We start from the raw sequence: 25,021 nt of genomic DNA, 5'->3' as shown, positions 1-25,021 counted from the left end.
GGGGGTGAGTACGCAGGGCTGACCCTAGTGTCCCTTGGAGACAGTGAGACGGTTCCAAAGATCCATGTGCCCTCAAATACTACGAAGTATAGGCAGTGGGTCACCATCAATGGTCAGGGGTGGAGGCCCTGAGGCACACAGGCGCCAGCATGACTATGGTAAGGAGTCAGCTGGCGTCCCCAGAGCAAGTACTTCCCAATAAATTCCGCCCAGTTGTGATGGCTGACAACAGGAAGGGTCACTATCCCATGGCCCTGGTGCCCTTTGAGTGAAGTTCTTCTAAGAGTTGCTGTGAGCCCTGCCATGCCAGTATACTGTCTGTTGGGGAATGATCTTGAGCACACTGCCTGGGAGGAGGTAGAGCTCAAAGAGCATGTGGAGATGCTGGGGTTACTGGAGTGGATCTCTGCTACCACACGGTCCATGGCTGCCCGGAAAGGGAGTCTACCAGGGCTGGAGCCTGTAACAATTGTCCAGCCAGCTGCTGAAAAGGGAAAAGCCTGTGGGTATGGGAAACCTGCGTGGGAAACCCGCCACGTTAAGCACACCCCATCAGATTGATGGGGCACCTGCAGCAGTTGCACCGAAGTCCACGGAGGGGGACCTTTCTCCCTTGGGGAACTTGCCTACCCCTGTAGAATGGCAGGTGGAAGCAGAACCCACCAGGGAGGAGTTTTGTCAGGCACAGAAGGCGTACCCCACCCTTGAGGGCATGAGGAAACAGGCCGAAGCCCAGGCAGCAGGCAATGCCTCTGGGAACTATCACATTTACTTGAAGGATGGCCTCCTTTATAGTGAGCCCAATGCTCTTGTGCAAGTCCAAATTCAACACCGCTGGCCCTGGAATCTCAATGTGCTTTGTCCAGCCACCCCGTGACTCGTGAGCGCTGGGAGTCAAAGTTCACCGCCGCCGGCCCGGGAGCCTCGGGAACATGCCGCGGATTCCCCCACTGACGTAGGAGGAGAGCCGTGCTGGTATTGGTAACAGCGTGGGAGTTGCCCAGCAATGAGGAGCGTCATCAGGGAAGCTGCGCCGAGGCTGAAGAAGCACAAGGGGTTCCGACCTATCCCCCCAACCAGCTGACTGCCGGCGAAGGAGAGTGAGAGACCGTGCCCACCCCCATGAAACTGCTCGGGAGCATCTAGGGAAAAGGATAGCGTTACCATCTGGGACAGGGGTGCCGGTCTGCTGAGGAGTGCTCGCGGCCGGTCGCCTCTAGGGCACGCAGGCAGGGGCTTGGACGCCCAAGTGCACAGACATATGCCAAGAGGATCTGGGGCCTAATACTCCGTTGTGGAGCACTCATTGACAAGGAGGGCAGCACCTCAAAAAATGACACGACTGGGGGCTCAGTAACCTAGCTGCAAACGGCCACAAAGCATGAGAGGACCCGTGCAGGGTTAGGGAAATCACCACTATTGCTCACGAAGCCCGTGGCTGTAGTTACGCCTCCCACCGGGAGTTATTACTCAAGGACAGCTAGTAGCCGCACCAGGGCCAGCGCTGCAACTTACTGCCCAGAACTGAGCCAAAAAATTAAGGGGCACATTTGTTCTGCCATAACCAGTCGTGGGAGTCCCGCGCTAAGTAACTCCTGACTGGGGCTAAAGGGGATAGTCCGTGCACACGTTTCTTTTTCTTATTATGCATATCTGAGACTGAACTGGCAATTGCACACTTGTTTGCCTGCCAGAACTTGCAGGATTATTTCCTCCTACTAAGAACACTGTCAGCAGACATTGCAAGCAAGAGCACTTGATACATGTGGAATGTTTATTGATTTGACCTTGATTAAAACTTGAGATAAAGATATTTATATTTTTATAAATAACTGGTGTAGTGTCTGTTTGTGGTGTTTCACTGTGTTATGGTGGGTGGGTGTTACACAAATACTTTACACATTGTCTCCTGAAGTTTAGCCTATCTGCTCTGCGCCAAGGTACCAGAGGGTGGTCTAGGATATTTTGAGACTCACCCTGTCGGAACCGGTGGTCCCTACTTGGACTAGGGTGCATACCCCTGCCAACTAGAGACCTCATTTCTAACACCGGTTTAGTGGATAACGAGGAAATATGGTTTGAAAATGCAGGGGGGAGAGTAGGTTACGGAGTGCAGTGAAGGATCGAGGTAATGAAAAAGCATGAGCATGAAAGTTAAAGCGAATTCGAACAAGCAGCTGCAAAAGTGAACGCGACCACCATCTGTTTCCAATGAACGCAACCGCGAGACAGGCAAATGTAAACAAGCACGGGCGCGATAATTGGAAACAGATGGTGCTGCTTCTCGCTCCCGCAAGGTAAACGCCATACATGCACGAGTGCTCATTGGAAACAGTGCAGTACATGCACGAGTTTCCCAAAAAGCCCTGAGAGATTCCAAGAGGTCATTTTCTAAGCAGCGCTTGCGCGCTGCGTTAGGCTTGACCTAAAAAGCAGGCCTCTTGCTCTATTGCCACTGGACGCTGAATAGGGCACATGGTTAATTCTTAAAGAAGGTGATGGTGAGGGTGGGGCTGGGGCTGGGTGACTACTGGACTCTAGTGATAATGGCCACACATACAAGTCCTACAGGCAAGATCATTAAAATGGGATTTCATGAGAGAAACTTTTGCCCGATATCACTCTTGCTTTTCACGATTTCAATCGAGCTACTGGCAACTGCAATTTTAAGGACCACAGACATAAAAGGACTGACCTTCTAGGGGGCAACACATAAAGTATCTCTATTTGCAAATGCATAATATTGTCCTTGATTAACCCCCCTGGTCGGTTCTCAAAATACGCACTGGTTAAAAAAATACTGGTCACAAATTGCGCCCATTATTTTGTGACCAGTGCTTCGTATATCTTGCCTTAGTTGTTTTTTTAGAGATGCTGTGAGTTCTGAGCAGGACAAAGCTGCCAACCAACACCATGGAACTTCCAGTTGGATACTTTTCACAGCAGGTCCCCCTGAAGCTCTAGAGTTTCCATACGTTCTGCTAGTGCTCCAACAACCATAAGAGTACACTTCTAAAGGCCTCAGGAGAAGGCAGAGACTTTCAGGGTGTCAGACTGCGGCACCTGTTCTGTTCTTCTGCAGGTCCAGAAAGGGGTCTAGGGATGGTGCCATATTTATATTTGGCACTAGCTACTGGATGGTTACGTCACCTGGGGTAAATGTTGCTGGGAGTAACCATACCCACTTTTTCAGCAGATCCTGTTTGCCCTGCTGTAAACAATGCCACAGTGCGGCTACGGCTCAAAATACCACATGGGGGAAGCCCTTCTCCCCTTGTGCAGAGCCTGTGTGCCCACTCTTAGGTGTGGCCAGAGTAATAAGCAGTCTTTCCTCTGTAGTCACTCAAATCCAGTTCTGGGGATAGCTTCCCTCCCACATTTGGTTGTGACAGGATAGACCCCTTCAAAGTAAATTAAGTTCCTGTACTCACCCCAGCTGGTCTTCCTGCCAGGGAACTAAAACACCTCCTAACTCCCAGGCCGTTGCCTATGCTATAGGCAAATTCAGGGCAAGTAGAGGCTGGGCAGATGCTGGAGAACTAATGAAAATTAGCCTTCAGCAGCTTCCTGCAGGGTAAAGGTAATATTCTAAACATGTAATTTACCATATATTTAATACAAATGTGACTTTACCATTATAGTGGATTTTTAGATCACATATATCAAATCATATTATCTATATATTTTAACTATAAAAAATAAATGTATAATCTATACTTTGACTTTTCCCATGTGCCAGTGCCAGTTACAACTTGACTAGTGACAATGGGCCTGATTACGATGGCAGATGGACCTCAGTCTGACCGCCCTTGTTTCGTATATGGGACCGCCCGCCTACAATGCTGGGGTCCCACAGGCAAATTAGGATGTGACCGCCACTGTGGCCATCGCATTGCCCATGTTTTGTATTGTTGCGGGTGCTGGGTTCTGCAGCACCCACCGCAGGACAACACAAACACTCCACACATATCCCTGCAGTACGTGGCAGGCACCATGCGGTGCCTGCCACTTGATGCAGGGATATGTAGGGGGCATCATAGGTGCCCCCTGGTCCGGTGTCTGTGGGCCAGGGACAAAGGGGAGTCCGCTAGGGGCCCCAAATGTCCCTTTCCCCAAATGTCCCTTTCCCCAAATGTCCCTTTCCGCTAGCCTTTTCATGGCGGATTCACTGCCTTGAAAGGGCCGGCAGGAAGGAACATCGTAATGCCTACGGCAGTACCTGGGAGTCAACACCACCGTAGTAGGCTTTACTCAGCCTCAGATGGACCAACAGGCTCCTTGAGCCCGTCTGATCCGTGGCTGTTGGTCTTTGCAACCACCACACAGTCGCCCGCCATCCAAATGTGGTGTCCAAATGTCAGGCTGCAAAGGATAGACTTAAAGCCATATTTTCACTGCCTCTGTAGAGGATGTCACAATAGGTGCAGCAGTCCACAGGTGGCATTTTACTTTGCATGCCAGGGGCATATTTCCACACCAATACTATGGTTTTATAGGAAAGATCATTATACCAATCAGGTTTCGGCCTATTTTGCCTTGTTTAAGGAAGGATGACAGGCACGTTACTCCTGTTTAGCAATGGTAAAGTGCAGAGTTCTAAGTCCAGCAAAAATAAGGTCCAGAAAAAGGCACAAAATCAGTGGTGACCATGCAGAAAAAACAAATGTCCTAAACCCATAGTAGAAACATTCTGTGTTTTGCATCCTGTAGATCCACAAAACACACCGAGTTTCATTTCATCAGCTGTTCATATATCTGGTGCACGTCTAGCATTGTGAACTTTGTTTCTTGATCCACTTGTTGGCTTGTCTTAGATGGAGGATCCACCTGAACTCCTCTTTGGGGCTTTTCTTGGAAACAAAAAACGCAGGCAATAGATTATTTTTCCTTTTTTGAGATGGAGGACTGTTTCAAAAGCATGTTTTTGGAGCAGAGCTTTTAATTCCTTTCTTAAATGCAGCAACTGTAGTTTTGGTGCTGGCTTGGAATTACTGATTGAGATGGTGCTTTAAACTGAATGATGTAGCTTTCCTGAATGATCTGCAAGACCCATTCTTTCTGTGGTTATCAACCTCCACTCTGCTAGATGGGTTGAAACACTTCAGCTCAACAGAGTGGAGAACAGAGAGTGGGATTTTCACTGTTTAGATTGCAAGCAGGACTTCAATGTATATGAATGATGCAGTCTTCATTGACTGCCTCTACGATGGTATAGGGACTGCTGTGAATTGCTGTCAATGAGGACAGAAGGGTCATTGAAGGGACAGAGCCCTCTCTTGGTTGGTTTCTATAATCCCATTGTCTGTACTGGGATTAGTACAACTTGTTTTTTGTTAACCAATCCCACTGCTGTAGGAGTTTGATTTCTTTTTCATGCATTCATTTGATCATCAGTGTGAGGGCCAGATGACTGCTCCGATGAAGAGAAGATTCATGATTTTCAGCTGTGCATTCATGACAGCTTGACTGCAGAATTGACTGCTGCCCTGATTTACTGGTTGATTGATTGGAGACAGTCCTTCACTCTTTTGGTAGTTCATCTCAAAGGCAGAAAGAGACTTCTACAGTGTTCTATCCTATCTCCCTTGTAATGCCAATACAGCTACAGTACCACACACTTTCCTTTTCACTGCATCAAGTCTTTCGTTTACTTTTCTGGTGAGACCGATGTCTCCAATGCAGAAGCTTATCTTTTTCTGACAGATGAGACTATAACCTGCTCAGGCTTATGGTTTTGTCTCAAATAAACTGGGTCTTGCCCAGATGGTTTATATTTTCTGGGAATGAATGGAGGTGCTGAGCTTTCCGTAGCTGGAGTAAGGAACTTTTCCTCAGCTATCTCTGAAAAACCGGGGACCAAAGGCAATATGGGTCTTGAGAGAATCTCTAGGCTGCAATCCCGCCATTTTTAGAAAGCCTGCAGTTCAATCTTATCAAAACGTCTTGGAACGTCATACACTGGTGATGAGCTCATGGGTGATTCTGACAGAGAGGATAGAATGTACTTTGGAGAGGGATTAGATTAATCACTACTAGAAAAAGACGGTGAGATGTTAGGAGATCGTCATTTACCTCTGTTTAGAATAGAAAGTCTTGGAGAAATTGGTTGAGGTAATACTGGGGATATGGGTAAAACTGAAGTGCTTCTTAATTCCACACAGGACCGTGTGGCTGGATTGTTCTGAGTAGAACTGCAGGATGGGGAAAACTGCAGGTCTTGGCCTTGGACCTAATGGCTCAAACAGTTCCTGCACAAGGTCCTCTGCTAGAATAACCAGTTTTTGCACAGGTAGCGGAGATAACCTGCTATCAGGGTAGATATCATGCTGTGCTTCTGCGGAATAGAAAAATACAGAAGCTGTAGAGTGTCTCTACATTGATCTCCTTGACATCTATCTCCTTGAGGACACTAGTCTCGACGGTGACCTGACTACATGGAAGCAGGCCTTCTAGACGTTTCTTGACATAGAGTGATCCACTATCGAATGTCTTGCCATTAACGGTTGGGTTATTGGCATCAGCCTCAACTTTGCTAGAGGAAGTGAAACCAAAGGAAGAGTTGATGGTACCTATTGCATTGGTGTCGACATTGGTGGAACAAGTTGGTTTTGACGTCTGTCTCGACATTTACTGGGTGTGTCTGGAGTGTTGAGAATGATGTTGATGGTGTTTGCTTCGTCTCCTCTCTCTAGATCTCCATCTGTGGGACTCTTTTCACGAAAGGGTATGGTCTTGGTAGAGGGAGTCCACTCTCTGTAATGTTTCTTCAGCTTCTTCCTCTCCCCTTGACCTTGCAGATCTTCAGACTTCCAACAGAGGCAAATTCCTTCCCTGTCTTTAAGGCCTCTCTGTGTTGTTTTTTTGCTAAATTGTGCACTGTTTTGCAGAATGTTTGGCAGCCAAACAGACCACAAAAATTGAATGAGGATACAAAGAAGTGTTGTTCCTTTCACATGAGGGACTGGTCATAAAGACAGATGGCATGTTTAGTGAGAGAAATCACTCTCAGGTGAAAAGGTGGTGAAAAATCTGATGTTAAACGTTCAAAACGTTGAATGAAAGTCAAACATCTTCAATCTGGGAGAAGAAACTCAAGGACAGTTGGTACGAATACCCAGAATACTTTCTGAGATTCTCTCAGCATGAGCTGGAAAAAAACTGGAGCAGTGAGGCAAACTGCCTGTATAGTGCATGGGGGTAAGGGAAGCTGCTGAATACTTTCTGGGATTCTCTCAACATGAAATGGGGAAAAATGGAGCTGTGAGGCAAACTGCCTGTACAGTGCATGGCGGTAATGGAAGCTGCTGACTTCTTAAATTAACTTCTTAAATAAATGGGCAGCTTTTGCACTTTTGAGCTGACGGGCACCTTTTTCTCCATTTTTCTTTTTCACTAAGTGAAATGTACAGAACATTTTGAATAGTGTAGCACTTGCTTTTCAGTTTGTTGTATCTAACTGCTATAAAATAGAAGTTTTTTCACACAAGAAAATGTAGTGAATGTAGTCTGTCGATATTGTTGGAGGTATCATCACACTAATGATACTGTGGTGGTTACCTCCAGCTAAAGATTGACTCTGATATGCAGGAAAAACAAGTGTTCCACGGTCCCCCATGTGGGTGGCAATATTCTACGTTTATGCTTAACAGTGAAGCACTTACAATACCGAACCAGTGACTGCGACACTGGATGGCAGCTACTAGACAGCTAGCTGAATTCAAATGCCTGTTGACTACCATGGACGAGACTAAGGGAGTTGTATTTAAATTTAATAAGGTTTTGTCAGGCCGCAACAATGGAATAATACTAGGAAATGGGATGAGATGACAGAAATTACCATGTCTTATGATAGACTGGAAAACCTCTGGCAAGACATGCTTTTTTAACATTTCAATGAAATGCGAAAAGTGTTTTTACAGCTCTTCTAGGCAAAAGTGGGGAATGTACACTCACACCTCTTTCTTTCTCCGCAGTTACTGCAGATTTCTTTCTTTCCTCTTGTATTGCTCAGTTCCTGCATATGTAGTATGTTTGAAGGCAGGGCAACTTACTAACCAAAGTGAACTCTCTTTATGCCACTTCTGCCATCACGTTGGTATTTCAGACTTTCCTCAATATGATAGGCCACACTCCTCTTTCACCTGGTAGTCTCGGATTCGGTGTATTTTGACTGGAGTCAACTCCAAAAACAAGCCTAGTTCCCAATGTTTGGTCCTTTACATTAGCTATTTGAATTCCCACAGGTGTCTTCTTGGCCTGCTTGAGTTTTTATTTTACTCTCAAGGGGCACAGCACAAGTATGGTCCCCCTTAGTTGACCTCTGCTTTAGTGATGCTTATCCCCAGAAGAGGAGTTCCAGCAACTGAATGAGAGTGTGCCAATTTCCTCACTGTTGAACAGTGCACTAACAGGTACATGCATCAATATTGCTTTGTGCGATTCCTAATTGCGAAAAAAAAGGAATCCCAATTAAGGAATTGCAAAATGCAATGCATCAAGAAATCGCTAAATAAATTGCGATTTCTTAATATTCCTTAATTGCGACTCGCAAATTGAAAGTCGCAATTAAGGAATACCTCCCCATTCATTCCTATGGGCCTAGAGGCCCATAGGAATGAATGGGAAGACATTCTCATTTTGCGATTAGCAATTAGCGAATCGCAAATTGAGAATGCGATTTCAAGGGTGCAGGGGTGTCCGAAGGACACCCTGTTGCACCCCTGAAATCAATCTGTGCACATATGTTGTGCACACACACATGTCCTTAGGGCATGTGTGTGCACAACATGAAACTTTGAAAAATGCAGAAAAGTGCATTGTTCAAAGTTTTCGCAAATTACCATGAGGTTCAACCTCATGATAATTTGCTCCCCCTAATTGCGAAATCGCAATTTTTTTTAAGTTTCATGCATTGCATTTAAGGAATCGCAAAATGCTCCAGTCCCCGTGGATAGTAGGGAAGGTGTTGGATAGTAAATTAAACTATTACCTATCCTACAGCGCCCCCCAGCGAAAGTCGTTGTAATGACTTGCATTGAAAAACCTGCGTTGTAAATGTAATGCATGGTAAAAGTTGCGTCGTAAAGGATGTTTCCCTCCCAGAACAGTTTTACAATAACCCACCATTCAACCTAAATTCCAAATCCTATTATCTTCTATCTTAACAGAATTATTGAATACCTTATCACCCTCCTGCACCTCCGTTCTTTTAACTCCTTTTCGATCATGAAGCTCACACTTCCTCTTAAGCATGTTACATTCCTCTCTATCCATCACCACATCCTCACTTACCATTTGTTTTTCAAAAGAGCTTCTTTATTCACTAGTCCAACTTGGACACATTACAAAGTTGGGTTTCCTTCCTTTAAAGAGTTCAAATGGAGAAGCACCTGTCGTGAAATAAGGGGTCACCCTATACACTCTCACTTTCCTCATTCGTCACATTCCCACGAAGAACCGCTGATCAGCTGATCTCACCCTTGCCGAACCCCTGCGCATCCGCAGAGCAAGAACCGGCGGCAGAACCTTCTCCTACATCGTGGCTGATAGACCTGACATCATTGGCCTCAGTCTCTCCTCCATTTTTTTTTTCTGTTTGCCTCCTCTGTTTATGATGTTTTTGCTGGTATATTTTTTTGGGCACTGTGCCACTGCTGATCAGTGCCACAGTGCAAGTGCTCCCTATGTTAAATTACTGTATTGATTGCATTCCATGTTTGGCTTATTTGGTTTACTGTCAGTCCCTAGTCTAGTGCACCAGGAGTGCCAGGGCTTGTAAATACAAATGCTGCTCGTGGGCTTGCAGCACATGTTGTGCCACCCACAAGAGCGGCCTAGTAAAAGTATGTCTAAAGGTCTGCCATTGCTAGACCTACGTGCAGTCTGGTACTGTCACGCTGACTGTGCAAGTACACCTACCTGCCAGTCCCTAAACCTTCCCTTAACTTCATGTTAGTCACCCCTATGGTAGGCCCGAGGGCATGGTGCATTGTAAGCATAAGGTAGGACAATCCTGACCACGTTGGCATGTCCTAATAGTGAATTACAGCCATATTCGTTTTTCACTATTGTGAGGTTACCTGCTCTACATTAGTTAGAATGGGCTGCCGGGGTTATTAATGCTATAATCCTAGCTGGCTCGGGGAGCATGGTGCAATGTCGAGTTTGGTATCCCTGAACTCGGGGTTTAATAACGCATCCGTTTGTGTGGATGGTTTTTGGACTCTGGGTTTGAAAATAGCACTTTTAGAAAGTGGCTATTTTCTTGTCTAACTATTTCTGGTTTCTGCTGGTTTGGTGTGTGTGACAGGGGCTGGGTGGCTCCAGAGTTCTGAATGAGTCAGTGTGGGGTGAGTGGTGCATTTGCATTGAGAGTAGGGGGAGAGTAGTTCCTGATAGCCTGTCCTGCCTGATACAATGCTGGCTTCACCTCCTGCCGGGCGACTGATAGCTCTGCTCCTGCCAGTGACAATACTGGCTCCACCTCCTGCTGGGCGTCTGAGGACCCAGCCCTGCACAGTGAATAGGCCAGGTGCCTCTGCCTGGCTACACCCACAACAAACCCAGGATGAGGGGAATTCCCCTGCATGGACAAAGGGATCAAAGCCAAAAAGGGGTATAAGAGAAGGACCCCTGAAACCAGAATTTAGATCACTTCTGACAAGGAACCCTGAACCAAGGACTAGAAGCCTGCTGATCCAAGGACTTGCCTACCCCTTCTGCCAGTGTGCTGTTTGCTGGGGGGAATCCTGCAGTGCTTCTTTATTTTTGACAAGGAACCAGGAGAGAGGAACTGAGTGTGTACTCTCAAGCTTTGCCAAAGAAAATCTCCAAGGGCTGGAAGAGTGCCAGCCTCCTGTTGAAGTCACATGGTTAAAGGACTTCATCTATCTGCTAAAAGTGCATGTTGCTGGAACCTGAGAATCCAGCACCTCTGAAAGAATCCAGCAATCTCGACGCCGACAGACGCCGCCGAATCCAGCTCGACATCGTGAGTAACGGCTCCAGTGTCCCGCTTTCTCGACGCCGGCCGCCGGGCCCGATCGACGCCAGCAGCGACGCCAGTGAGTAGTGAGTTCGGCTCCAGCTCCAATGACCCCGTGTCTGCATCGCCGCTGATCGCATCGACTCCGAGCCATCTCGGCGCCGTGAGCGCTGCTCACTCTTGCAACATCATCATCGACATCGACGACGACGCCGTATCCTGCTTCGCTTCATGAGCGCTGCTCCTGCCTGACATCTGTCGACGCCGCTGCAGGTCGCCCCGACTCAGAGGCTCGATCGACGCCGAAGATGCGACGCCGGACATCTCGACGCCGCTGATCATCGTGTGCTTCGCTTTTCCAAGGTACTGTGTTGTGGGGGTCTGTGCGACTCCGGGCTCGACGTAGCGCTCCTCGCGGTCGATGCCGAACCTTTGGATTAACTTTGCCTCAACTTCGTGTGACTCCCGTGTGGGTTACATTGTTGCCAAGAACTGTGATTTAAAGAAGAAGAGTTGCTTTTGTTACTAAAGACTTTGTGCTAAGAAGAAACTACGCTTGAACTATTATTTTTCCTTCCAAGAGTATTTATTAAGATTGTGGTATATTTTTGTCGTTATTTGGTCTTGTGCTAAGCCTTATATAAAAATCCTTATTTTTATAATACTACTGTGTCGTGTCCATTTGTAGTGTATTCACTTTATTACTGTATGTGGTCATGAATGCTTAACGCACTGCCTCTGAGATAAGCCTATCTGCTTTGCCAAGCTACCAAGGGGGTGAGCAGGGGTTATCTAAGTATGTGATCCCCTTGCCCTGACTAGAGGAGGTGAGTCCCTATTTGTCAGAAGTGTATACCTCTGCCAACTAGAGACAGCCAAGTCCAACAGTGGCCAAGACCTGGAACAAGTTCCTGATCGACATCAGACGCCCCTAACCCGGCACATCTTCAGGAAGACCCTTAAGACCGGGCTCTTTGACTGACCGGAGCTGCACCCCTCCACCCCTCCCTTCCCCAGTGTCTTGAGACCCTCATGGGTGAGAAGCCGCTTAAAGATTCCCAGGTTGATTGACGGATTGATCAGAAAGAGCAGTTATTCTATGTACAATACTTTTATTAGACAAAAAGTCTTCCAGCCTTCTCAAAGAAAGCTGCACTCCGCTATTCATCAGTAAAGAAGAAAGGAAACTCTCTCTATCAAACAGCTCACTAAGGAAACAAATGACGTCGCTTGTTTCAATGGAGTTTACAATAGTCACCTCTGCCCAGACATGGATACCGTACACACTGTGTCACTGGAGCCAAGCTGTACCCGGCAGATGAGCCCATAACTAGGATAAATCCGGTCCTCAGTTGCTTGTGTTCCAGTTCAGGGGTGACCTGGCTTAGCAGGTCGGGCTGGACTGTTCCTACTGGAGCAGGGTCAAGACTGATTTACATATAGCTGGGGCCAAACTGAGGTGGCATGGTGTGCAAAATAACTATGGGTCAGGATGTTGCCCGAGTGATTACCAGTGACTGAGAACATTATAGCATTCCATCCATGACTGTTTTATATACTTAGCAGTAAAAACAAAACACCCTCACACACTGAATCCCACCAAGCAGTACGTGAATGAAAGGTAATGCTTGTCATGCAGCATGGGTTCTTCCACTCCTCAGAGGACTGTGTAATTAACTGGGCAAGTAATACAACAGCAGAACACTACCTTCTTCCTTGAGCCTTCTTTCCTCTTCTTCTTTTAGTAGCTGTAGTCTTTCTGCTTTACTTAGTTTCCCCTTTTTCTTTGAACCAGCTGATGTGCCTTTTGACGACTTCATGTGGTTGCAGGAGAGAAAAAACATTATCTCAGCCAATATCTTTTACATCGTTTTACACAATAAAGGATGCATTATTATTGGAAATAAAATGCTAACATTGACAGATTAACACTTTACCATGTGTCCTATTGTTATCCGACTTGTATTTCTATGGCAGTCAACTTTATTTATTAACTCTCTTCTATAGTGCAAATTCCACCTATGCACAACTCGTAAGCCCGGCAGGCCCCTCACAAAGCTATAGGGAGGAATCTGTAATCAATGATCCCCTAAGCGATGTAGAATAGGTAATGGGGCAGCCACGGAGCACATATATGGTCTCTTGGAATATAAATGGGTTGGGTACTCAATTAAAACAGGAAGCTTTGAAAGAACTCGCAAAAAAGAGTGAAATCATTTGCATACAAGAGACCTGGCTCTGTGGAGTACCCCCGGTAGTGGAAGGGTTCCTACAAATTTACCGACCAGCAGAAAAATCTACCTCTGGCCGCCCGGCAGGTGGCTTGTTGACTTTGATTTCAATAAATTTATTGACTAAGGTTTTTCAGATACCTGTGACGTCTAAGTGGCTCTTGGCCTGTAGAATACAAACATCATTTGCTGATAAAAAAATATGAAAATATGTTGATCCTAAATGTGTATATGCAGTGGAGTTCGCGGAAGGAATATGGGGCAGAATTGTTATATTTTATGAATGATATGGATGCACTTTGTGACAAGTATGGGAAGGATTTGATGTTGTTATTGGGAGATTTTAATCATAAATTAAACCCAAAATTGTCTGATCAGTGGTATACAGAAATTTTAGGGGCTTATGAAGTGAAAAAAGGCGAGTTTTTGGAAATTAAAATACCGACTGATGAGGCTAAGCTGGGCAATTTCTTAGCGACAAAAAGTTTGATTTTTCTAAATGGTAGGGCAGCTCAGGACAGTCCGGCCAAGAAAACTTTTAAGTATGGGCCTCAAAATTGCCCTATAGATTATATTTTTATGTTAGCATGAAATTTTGAGTTGGTAAAAGATTTTAGGATTGACCCCGTGGAATGTAGTGATCATAAAATATTACAATTAGAGCTTGTAATAGCCCAACACTCAGCATGTGATAGAGTTATCTCTCAAGAGATGGATTCCCCAAAGCGGATAACCACCCGATTAACCGAAAAATATATCGAGAGGCTAACTAGTCTGCAACAAAAGGTGCAATTAGGTTGCTTGTGCGGCCAAAACTTACCTTGGTATGTTGAGAAAATAACTCAAGTAGTGAAAAGCATAAGTGTAGAATTAAGGTATAATGTAAGCGTCCATAAGAATAATGGAAGTTCACAAGTAAAGCAAGGAACTTGGTTTAACCAGGACTGCTTACTAAAGAAAAGAGAAGTTAGGCGAGAAGAGCGCAGCCTACGGAAAAAATTTGTGCAAGCTAGGGCTGAAAACTTAGTAAAAATAAAGAGGGAATATACCGCTCTAATCCGCAATGCTAAAAGGACCTAAAAAGAAATGTGTTGGGGCAAACTATTGGAAGCAATCGAATCCAAGAATACACGTCAGTTCTGGAAGCTAATTCAGTCAGCTACGGAACCTTCGGCTGCTCCTATGATTTGCATAGTGGAAGAGGGGGCGTTGGCAGAGTATATACAGCAACTATACGCCCCTGGGAGTGGGATTGGTAATGAGGCATCAAGGGATTGGAGAGGGCTAGTAGAGGATTTAAAACAAGAATGCTGAATAACAAATGTCCTTAGGACAATAAGGACACTGTATCTAACTAGAGCTGCAGGCCCAGATAACTTACCAGCCCTGATACTAAATTTAAATCAGCACTGGTGGGCGGAATTCTACTAAAAAATGTTTGCATTAATTCTAGACCAAGGGACCATGCCCCCAAACTGGAAGAGAGCTATAATAAGAAAGACCATTACATAAGAAAGGAGATGTACATGCCCAAAAGAATTATAGGTTAATTAACCTATTAGATATAGGAGAAAAAATATTTTCTAAAATAATTCTTAGCAAGCTAAAAGTTTGGGTGGAACATAGGTCTATCGTGCCGGTTGAACAGGGTGGGTTCAAAGAAGGCCACTCCACGATAGATCATTGTTTTGCACTGTGGGCATTGGCCAGGAAATCGATGGAACAAAATGGCAAATTATTCTGTTGTTTCGTCGATTTCCGGGCGGCGTTTGACACAGTGGACTGAAATAGCCTTTGGGAAGTACTAGAGAACTATGGCATGCCACAGGGTATATTGAATATCTTAAAAGAATTACCTAGTGGTAATTGGGCCCAGGTCATTAGAGACATAAAGGGCTCATTAACCCTTAAAATTCCAGTAACATGTAAGACTTTAAAGGTAAGACAATTAGCTCTCATAAGGAATTAAGTGTTACTAGGAAGCTATTTAACAAGCTTGGGTAATATATTTACTTTTTTCTGTTGGTCAGAAATCTCGCAGCTGCTATCATAGTGGTAAATTACTGAATCTTCTACTGCCAATTAAACAGAAATGATAAGCATTGAGTCTCTGAGCTCCTGGGAAGTCTCCAAGTAGGTCAACATAAAAATTGAAGAGAATGGACACCCGAGTAGAGGCCTGAGATTCACCATATGCATAGTGGTGACTGCCAACTTCAGCGAGTGGAGAGGCGGGCAAATTAATGGTGGGTGGATGGCGAAATGGTTTCATAAAATCAAAACAATTAGGTAAATAAAACTATAATGTACTTACCGTGGTTGCAGCTGTGGCATCCTCGCTCGGGTCTTCTCACTTCGTAGCTCCAGAACCTCAGCAAACTCTCTTAACCAATCCTGGCGCTGCTCTCACAGCATCAGAGCAGCTCCAGAATTGGTGGGGTCGGCCTCTATCAGCGCTCACAAGAGCACTGGGGGCTTTTGCTGGCTCTAACTCAGCCGCCTAAAAACAGCTGGGTTAGAGAGGTTTAAAGTGCACATGTGGCTGGCCGTCGCAAAACGGCCTGCCAAAGAGACATGAGCACGCACTTTAAACAAGTGCATAAGGCAGCCCACCCTCCTCCCTGCTGCCACTCAGCAGCAGTCTAGCCCTGACACTCTGTTCGGCATTGGGTGACAAAAAATAAAATGGTAATGAATTAACTTCATTATCATTTTATTTTTCCATCGGAGGGGAGGGCTATAACGGAATATGTATAAGAGTAGGATCAGAGATTAACCTATTTTTTATCTTTTGAGCCAAACTACTTCAACATTGTTTCACCAATACGCCTTTCGGTTTTAAGGGTGGCCAAGACGGTTTGGTGCTTAACAGTTTCAACTGTTGAATTAGTATTCATTAGGATGAAAAGACAAGTTTGGTCTTTATCAAAACTTCAAATGGTGTTTTTCGCTCTACTCTATTAGTATGCCTTGCCTACAAAGTCCTCTCCTGGTTCTGCCCTCAAAGGTTTGACTCCTTCATTACTGAATCCCAAAAATGTCACAAGTTGTTCATCCCACCCAGCGTTGGTGCTTATTCTTACTCCTTGTATGTTGATGAAAGGACGTTTTGTTATGTATTCAACCAATAGTGATGATATATAATCTGGACATATATTAAATAAAAATGTATTGATGTAAGTTTGGGGCCACATTTTATACAATATATCCTTCTTCATTTTGTGTTACCTTGTTACTATTTTGTCTCATCCTTATTAACACTTAAAACTGCTCTGAACAAAACAAAGATGTCATCTACCTCCAAGAACGGTGCTGATTCTGTGTCAGGGCCAAACCTGAAACCAGACTGTAACATGCCAAGGAGCTCATTATCTTGTTTTTTTTCTTTTTATTCAGAAGCAACACATTCCTCAATGATCTTTAAGATGAATCGAAGGCTGTAGACGGTACTGCAGATTTACTATTTTTAAGGAGTGATCTAAGGTTTGCCGCATTGATACTTTATGAAACGATGCACTTTTGAAGTGGAGAGTCTAAAATAGACAGCCAGTGTTGGAGCAGAGCGAGAGCTAATTTTCTGGCAAGAGTGGTTGGGATGGGGTTTTCAGTAAATGAAAAAGGCTTAGCGACAGACACAGCCAAGAGAAAGTCTTTCACAGAATTTGAAGTACATCTAGGCGACACTTAGGAATGTATTTGGGATGTAGGAGCCTCTGCGTTTATACTAACTCGTTTTCCCTCATATTCCTAATTTTGTTTGAGTTACAGAGTTCCTCTCTAGCTTGGGTGATTTCCTTCCAGAAGAGAAAAGTAAATTCATTGAATCTAGATTTACGTGGTCCAACAGAGGAGGAGTTATTGGAGTGTGCCTTGATGCTCTACATGCACAGAACATAGGTGGGGCATACGAAGTGTTTGCTGAAATCCAATGAGGAGCTGGTGTCAATTAACTAGCACTTAATTGAAAACATCTCCAAAACTATTTCTGAAGTCCTGTCTTCTGTTCTCCCATGCTTCTCTCCTCCTTCCGCACTCTACCCGTACTAACATATACAGGCAAATAAAAAAAGTAATCATCTCTGTCCTTCCATAAAGTTGCTTCTGGCTATAGTAATAATCGCTCTGTGTGCAGTGCCTGGAGAAGTTGAAGAAATGATAGAAACTCAGATTTGGAACTTGAGTTCTGAATGTACATAGTCAGATTTATTTAAAAAAAATAATAGAAGTCTTTGAAATATATGATATGCAACTCACTGAGGAAAGATACAATCGGTAGTGCCACAATATGTACATATCCAGACTCCACGTCTTCAAAGTTGTTTTAATGGTTCTTAAGCTAAATACACCATCCAACAAGGTTCTGGCAAATGGCTAATATATAAATAAGCAAGTGGTAATACCCAAAGGACTCCAACTAATTATAAAATATCCCACCTTATCAATTCTATGAAATACAATATAGCAATGAAACTATGGAATAATGATACCAACAATGAATGTGTCAGAATAATGCAGTGGTGACCATAAAGGCAGAAACTATTGCTCTCAGTGACCTCAGTACTCACATCCTGTGCTAGCTCCAGATTGGATGCAGGAAGTCACATAATTAAAGACCAAATTGTGACAAAAAATTACTCACTAACTTTACATATGGTTAAATGCACAAAGAGAGTTTAATGATGTCAGCAGAGGGCATCGGTCATGGAGGCAACAATGGAGGAACCCCTTCATCCTCTAGACCTCAAGTGTTTTAGCAGTTTACTGAAAAGGCGTGTGAATTCAGTGCTTTGTACTGTATGCTGCACAACCCTAACTGGAAAGGTACAGGAGAATTATTTCTGTAATCAGGCGTACAATAGTGCTTTTGAACATATGGCATAAAATTAGGACTGGGCGGTGAACTCCACTCCAGTTACGTTTGAGGAGTTTTCCGCACTCAACGGAGTAGGGGGAGTTGCAAAAAACTCCATTCTGCATAGTGGAGAGGAGTTTTTTCCACACTCGGCAACGTCAAGTTGACGAACATGAGCGAGGAAAATCCACCTCCCAGCAAGATTTCTCAACACGGGTGACCAGATTTCTCCACGCGGGTGGTCGCGGATGGTAGCAACCACTTCCGTTGAGAAACCTTCCGCTGCGTTGGAGAAGCTCCACTCGAACAGAAAATCTACTTGAGAGGCAGAAAAGAAGCAGCGCCCTCTTGTGCTGCACATGGGGCCATTTGCGCTGATTTTAAAGTGCGGGACAAACCCCCGGCACTGAAAATCAACACGAACTGTGTGACAAACATACTCCGCCGCTTCCAGGACTCCGCGAAGCGTGGCAGAGTCTTTTGATCACGAGGCCTACATTAGATGTGTGCATGCACTTGGACAAAATGCCACCTTCTGCCCTTTCTGACATTGGATCAGTGTGGCGCCTTGACATACAGTTCTTATAGAATGCCTAATTTGTACCCGTTTTAAAGGCATGTTTAGGATTTGGGTCCTATCCCTCATTAGAGGGCAATCTTGCTTGCTCTGCTCAGTAACTTGATGACCATGAGGATTATTGTTAAATCAAACCACAGGGAACATCCTGTGGGAGGTAATCACTCGATTTATCTTTGTGAGCTAGTTCAAGCGCACCACTATTTTCCATTAGAGTCAAGTACAAGGCAGTACTGAAAAGAGCAGATGATATTCATAAGCTTGCAAACACAGGTCTCTATTACATGAGCCAAAGAGGGGTAGATAATATTTCAACCTGTTAAAATCCAGTACCACAGGGTTTGCAATTTACAGGGTGCGATAAATTCATCCTATACAAGCTTGTACCCATTGGTCCGTTTTAGCTAAACCGGAATACGCAATGGTAGATTATTTTTCCATGAAGGATATATAGCTTAAAAATAGCTTGAAAGTATTCTAATATGCTAAATAAAAGCTAACTTCCATACCTTTTTACCTTTCTGTGGATGATGAAACATGGAAAGACAACAGAAAGAAATAAGGAAACATCTGAATAATTCAATCAAATAAAGCATGAATAAAAACATACTTAAGATGGTAGAAATAGAAGATTTATAACAGGTAACTGTATTATCATTCAGTAATGACATTGATGGGTTCTGATTACATGATAAGCAACAAAGCTAAGTGTAAGTGGTTTGCTAATACCACTATAAACCAAGGTAACTTGTTTGCCTTGATGGACGTTACCCAATATGCTATATTACATGTTTAATTTGTTTTGGTTGGTATGAGCAAAGCACGTTTTCTACAAGACAAGTATATTTCACTGTAGGGAGACAGAAAGATTGTGCCTATACCTATTATTTGTCAGCAGTCTACCCTAGCCAATCACATATGGCTGCTAAACTGCACCCATCGGTCCTCAGACTGTTCTAGGCAAACTTTGCCAGGTTTTAAGAAAGCAATGTTTTCTAAATTAGAAAAAGCATTGGTTATCAAAACGAAATTATGCACAGTTATTCATAAATTCTGAAGGGGTTGAATTGTATTGTGGACGTGGATTCGGTGTGAAGCTCAGACAGGGTCGGACTGGGACACAATATAGTCCCAGGCACTAAAACAAGAGTGGCACCCATCAGTGAATTAAATACCCAAATAAAATTAGTAGCCCATGTTTGCACATAGGGGCAATTTTGAGGAAGACTGAATGGATGTGAACTTGCTGCAGGCAATTTTTATTTTAATACCTGGGTTATCAACAGTAAAACCCGGCCCAGCAGACCACTGAACAGGTCCCAAACAACCAAAAAACGGCACACACACTGACCTGTCAGACCAGCCTGTCGGGCATTACCTGATTGTCCAATAGGCCAGTCCGAACCCTGAGATCAGGATATTCTAACTCTCCTTATTTTTTAACCCCTTCGATGCTCATGACAGAGTGGTTCCGTCATGAGCATCGATTGGGCTGTGCTGATGACTGAACCACTCCGTCATGAGCACAGCCCCTGGGGGGGAGCGCTGGGGCATCGACCTTGCCCCCACAAACAGGGATGGCAGCAGAAGTGTCTCCGCTGCCACACCCGACCCGCCACGCTTCCCCATGACGTCAGCGTCAGGAAGCGCAGGACGCTCTGGAAACCATTTGTTTCCAGCGCGTCCAGGGGAGGAGGTAGGTTTGGGCCTCCGGTCGGGCGGGGGGGCATTTCTTGGTGCCTTGAGGCATAGGGGGGAGGAAACAGTGTTTCCTCTCCCCTGATGTCCCAATGCAGGGCATTCCTGGTGCACGATCGCGCACAGCGTCGTGCACCAGGAATGCCCCCACTAGACACCAGGGATGGGTTTTTTGAGAAACGGAAGCAAACCCTTGGGCAAGGGTTGCTTTCTCGGGGGCATATATAAAATATAACTTTCCCTGCCCCCCCCCCCCCCGGGGGGCAGATCGGCCGTTTTTTGGTCGATTCTGGACCCAGGGGGGGTAGAAAAGCCCACTAGAGCCAGGGATTATTTATTTAACAAAATCGGAAGCGACCCCTAGGGCAAGGGTCGCTTCCTTGGGCCCTAAATTTTAAATAAATAGATTCTGCCCCCTCGGGGGCATATTGGTTTATTCATTTGGCCCTTCTGCCCCGGGTGGGGGTGGGGGCAGAAAACCAAACTAGACACCAGGGAATATATATATATATTTTTTTATGGGAGCGACCCCTTGGGCAAGGGCCGCTTCCAGGGTGCCCAATTTATTTTAGAAAATTTTTTGTACAATTACAATATAAATGTGTTTTTTGCAAAGTGTGTAATAATACCAGTATGTTTGATTTCTGTTTTTTGAGTGTCTAAAATGTTTTGCATTTGTGCTTGATGTGTATTTTGTTTTCTGTAGATTAATTGTTTTTCTTCTTCTTTCTAGTGGGATATCGTTGACTTTTTGCAGTGTCTTGGCAGAGTAGGTGCTGGTGAGTGTAGCTGTCCCTTGTAAGTAAATTGTACAGTTTTTGAGTATATAGATCTTTGTGGTAAAGGCACACATTTATTTCCTTACTTTGCACAGTGTTGGTTGTTGACTTGTTTGTGCTGTCTCCTTTCTTAGTAAGGATAATGGATAGCCGCCGGATTACAGCTCAGCAGGTTGTTGGAATAGTTTTTGATTCTTCCTCTGACCATGGTCCAGCGACTGACTCTGATTCTGAGGCAGAGGTGGGAGGGGAAGATTCAGGCAGTGAGTTTTCTCTCCACGTGGCATCATCCGATGATGAAGATACTCTCAGTGCAGATGAAGCTACTCTTGGTGCGGATTGAGTGCCTGTGTTAGAGGAGGACATTGATGTGCCGCAAGAGGCATCTGGGCTGCTGCCTGGGGCTGCAAGACTTCCCGTTAGTATAGTGAGACAAGAGGCATCTGGGCTTCAGGCTGGGGCTGCAAGACTTCCCATTGGTATAGTGAGACAAGAGGCATCTAGGTTTCAGCCTGGGGCTGCAAGACTTCCCGTTGGTATAGTGAGACAAGAGGCAGCTGGGAGGCAGCCTGGGGCTGCAAGGCTTCCCGTTGAAAGTGCCGACCTCTGGGTTGCCCCAGGCATGGTGCAGCCGGCATTGCCAGACTTTACTGGTGTTCAAGATTGTAGGGTGAACACTGAAAACTTTTTGCTAATAGATTTTTTTCAGTTGTTTATGGATGATGTGTTTTTGGCAGAGATTGTTGAGCAGACTAATTTGTATGCCGAACAGTTTTTGATGGAAAACAGTGCCAGCCTTAAGCCCCACTCTAGAGCTACCCGGTGGACTCCCACAAATCTGGAAGAGATGAAGAAGTTCTTTGGTTTAGCTTTTTTGATGGGCTTGCTAAGGAAGCCATCAATGGCTTCATATTGGTCCCTTGATGCCAACTGCTATATTTCCGGCAGTCATGAGTATAGGTATTGGCTTCTGCTTCGAATGATGCATTTTGTCGATAATGGTTTAGCTTTGCCAAGAGAGCACCCTGATTGTGACCATCTTTTTAAGATTTGGCCTGTCATTGATCACTTTGTTGATCAATTTTCTGAGATCTATGCTCCAGGGAAAGAAATTGCAGTGGATGAGTCTTTGGTTTTGTTCAAGGGCCGCTTGATTTTTAGGCAATACATTCCTAGTAAGAGGGCACGCTATGGAATTAAGCTGTATATGCTGTGTGACAGACGAACTGGATATGTCTCTAATTTCAGGATGTACACCGGTAAGGAATCCAGGATTAACCCCCCTGGTTGTCCGTCCACTTTTGGAGTGACTGAGAAAATTGTGTGGGAACTTGGTATTGTTATTGTTATTGTTATTTTTGATTTATAACGCGCCCAATCACCTGCATGTCTCTAGGCGCTCGGAAATCGATGGTACGAACAACAACTTAGCAATACAGAAGAGACATCCACTAGCCTAGATAGCACTCATGGACCTTCTAAACAGCAATGTTTTTAACACCTTTCTAAAGCGTAGGAGGTTCTCTTCCCTGCGCAGCGACTCAGGTAGTGTGTTCCATAACTGAGGGACTAACACAGAGAAGGCTCTCCCTCCCTTGGTTACAAGTTTGTACCGGGGACAGACCAATAATTGAGAGTCTGAAGATCTAAGAGTTCTCATTGGACTGTACACCCCCAAGCGGTCTTTGATGTAAGCGGGTGCCAAACCATAGATTGCCTTATGAGCTATACACATATTTTTGAATTCCACTCGCTCTTTAATAGGGAGCCAGTGAAGGCTCTGTAACAGGGGAGATCGTCTTGGCAACCTAAAGATGAGACGTGCCGCATCGTTCATAACAACCTGTAACCTATTTGTCAGGGTTTTCGGCAGGCCGAGGTAGAGGGCATTTCCGTAATCTATCCTCGAGATCACGGTGGCTGCGACAATAGAGCGCATCATGGATTGGGAGATAACAGGGACTAGCTTCCGTAGCTGTCGGATGATGTTGGTGCAGCTTCCCACCACGGAAGAGATCTGATTGACCATTGACAGGTCGCAGTCTAGTTTGATCCCCAGGCTCTTTACATTCAGGCTAGGTCTTGGAGCCGATCCTAACTCCGCGGGCCAATAAAGGTCGCACCATGGTGAGGTGGCAGATGGAATCACCAATACCTCGGTCTTGTCTGGATTGATTTTTAAGAGATTTTCCGTCATCCATTGGACCGTGTACCTCAAGATGTTCTGGGTTTGGAGTTGTGCGGCACTTGTGTTGTCGACACTCAGCAACAGCTGCGTGTCGTCCGCATAGTTAAATACTGTACAGCCCATGCGCGCCAGAGAAGCAATCAGGGGTTGCAGGTAGAGATTAAATAGAAGTGGGGACAGGGCCGAGCCCTGAGGCACCCCACATTCTAGCATCCCCACCTCGGAGATTTCTTCCCCAAGTTGTATCCTTTGGGTCCTTCCCAGGAGGAAGGATTGCAACCATCTGAGGGCCAGGCCTTTGATACCAAAATCACTCACTCTTTCCAGAAGCAGAGCATGGCTGACGGTATCGAACGGCGCTGAAAGGTCTAACAAAATCAGGGCGCTCGGTTTCTTACCGTCAGCCAGGCCTCTCAATTCATCCAGACGAATCTGGGTAAGACGAATGAACGGGTCAAGTCCCTGGACATTAAAACTGCAAGCTTGACTACTGATGTCTCGGACCTCCAGGCTGAGGTTCGCACTCTCCGTACCTCCAACGACCTGTTTGCCCGCCGGTGGGGGATTTCGAGAGCCAGGCCAGGCGCAATAACGTTCGCATTGTGGGGGTTCCGGAGAACTCTGCGGATGTGTCCACGGACCTTCCGGTGGAGGATCTGGTCCTGAAACATCTTATGCCTAAGGGCCTCAGCAACTTTTTTACCGTGGAGCGAGCTCATTGAGTTCCCGGTGGGAAGCCCAAACTGGGGGCCGCACCAAGGCCTATCAATGCCAGAATCTTTAATTTTCGCGACCGGGACGCTATCATGCAAGCCTCACGTACTACAGGTCCCACTAAATTTGACAATGCCTCAATTAGTTTCTATCCAGACTTCATCCAGGCGGTGCAGAAACAACGCATGGGTTTCACCGGGGTGAAGAGACGGCTTAGGGATATGGGACTGAAGTATGCCATGCTTTTTCCAGCCCGCCTGAGGATCGAGTATGAGGAGCGGGCGTTTTTCTTTGATCGCCCCGAAGTGGTCAGTGACTGGTTGGACACATTTCCATCAAACCACACCAGCAGCGAGAGTTCGAGAGGTGCCGAGGGGGGCCTGGCTGAACAGGAGTAGTGAGTCTGCATCGGCGAGCCGGTTACCATGGACTTCTAGCAGTGGCTTTGTGCTAGATTTGCTTTATACTGTGAATACCTGGGGGTGGGGGGAATCGGGCCTCCTCTTCCTTCTCTGGGGACTTTCTCTCTCTTCTTGTAGGTTAGTTTAATGGGGCGACAGGCACACTGCAAGTTGGGGTGGCTTTCTGGTCTAACGCAGGGGTGCAGGGTGGGGGGGGTGTTTTTCGGGGTTCTTTGGGGGCGGTGGGGGGGTCTTTTCCTTTTTGTTTTGTTCGAGGCTGCGCTATGTTCTGTCTTTTATCCTGTGTGCCTGTTCCCGGGCGGGGGGGGCTGGATACCCAGTGCGGGGATGGGGGAAGGGGGAGCTTAGGGTGCTGAGTTGGAACGTCAACGGTCTTGGTGATAGGATAAAGCAGGGGATTGTATTACAATAATTGAAACGCTGTGCCCCAGACGTGATTTTACTCCAGGAGACGCACTTGGTTGGAAATACATGCCACGCACTGAACAGACGGGGCTACCGTTTGGTGGCCCACTCAGGGTTTACCTCCGGGTCGAGAGGAGTGGGGGTCCTGGTAAGAACTTCTCTCCCCCTGGA

General features: G+C 45.6%; 1 protein-coding gene across 1 annotated transcript in view; it reads right to left on the bottom strand.

Moving 5' to 3' along the window:
- DNAI7 (dynein axonemal intermediate chain 7) overlaps positions 1 to 25,021 on the bottom strand; it is a 562,546-nt gene that overhangs the window by 439,455 nt on the left and 98,070 nt on the right. The window contains exon 2 of the mRNA XM_086920321.1: positions 12,693 to 12,798. Within this exon, the coding sequence (XP_086776447.1) occupies positions 12,693 to 12,798 (106 nt within the window). The remainder of the gene's footprint in view (positions 1 to 12,692; positions 12,799 to 25,021) is intronic.

Source organism: Lissotriton vulgaris, chromosome 1_1 (genome assembly GCF_964263255.1).
Source record: "Lissotriton vulgaris chromosome 1_1, aLisVul1.2, whole genome shotgun sequence".
NCBI classification, from domain to species: Eukaryota; Metazoa; Chordata; class Amphibia; order Caudata; family Salamandridae; genus Lissotriton; species Lissotriton vulgaris.
The sequence above is the reverse complement of the archived record's forward strand: the minus strand, read 5'-3'. Positions and strand labels throughout refer to the sequence as shown.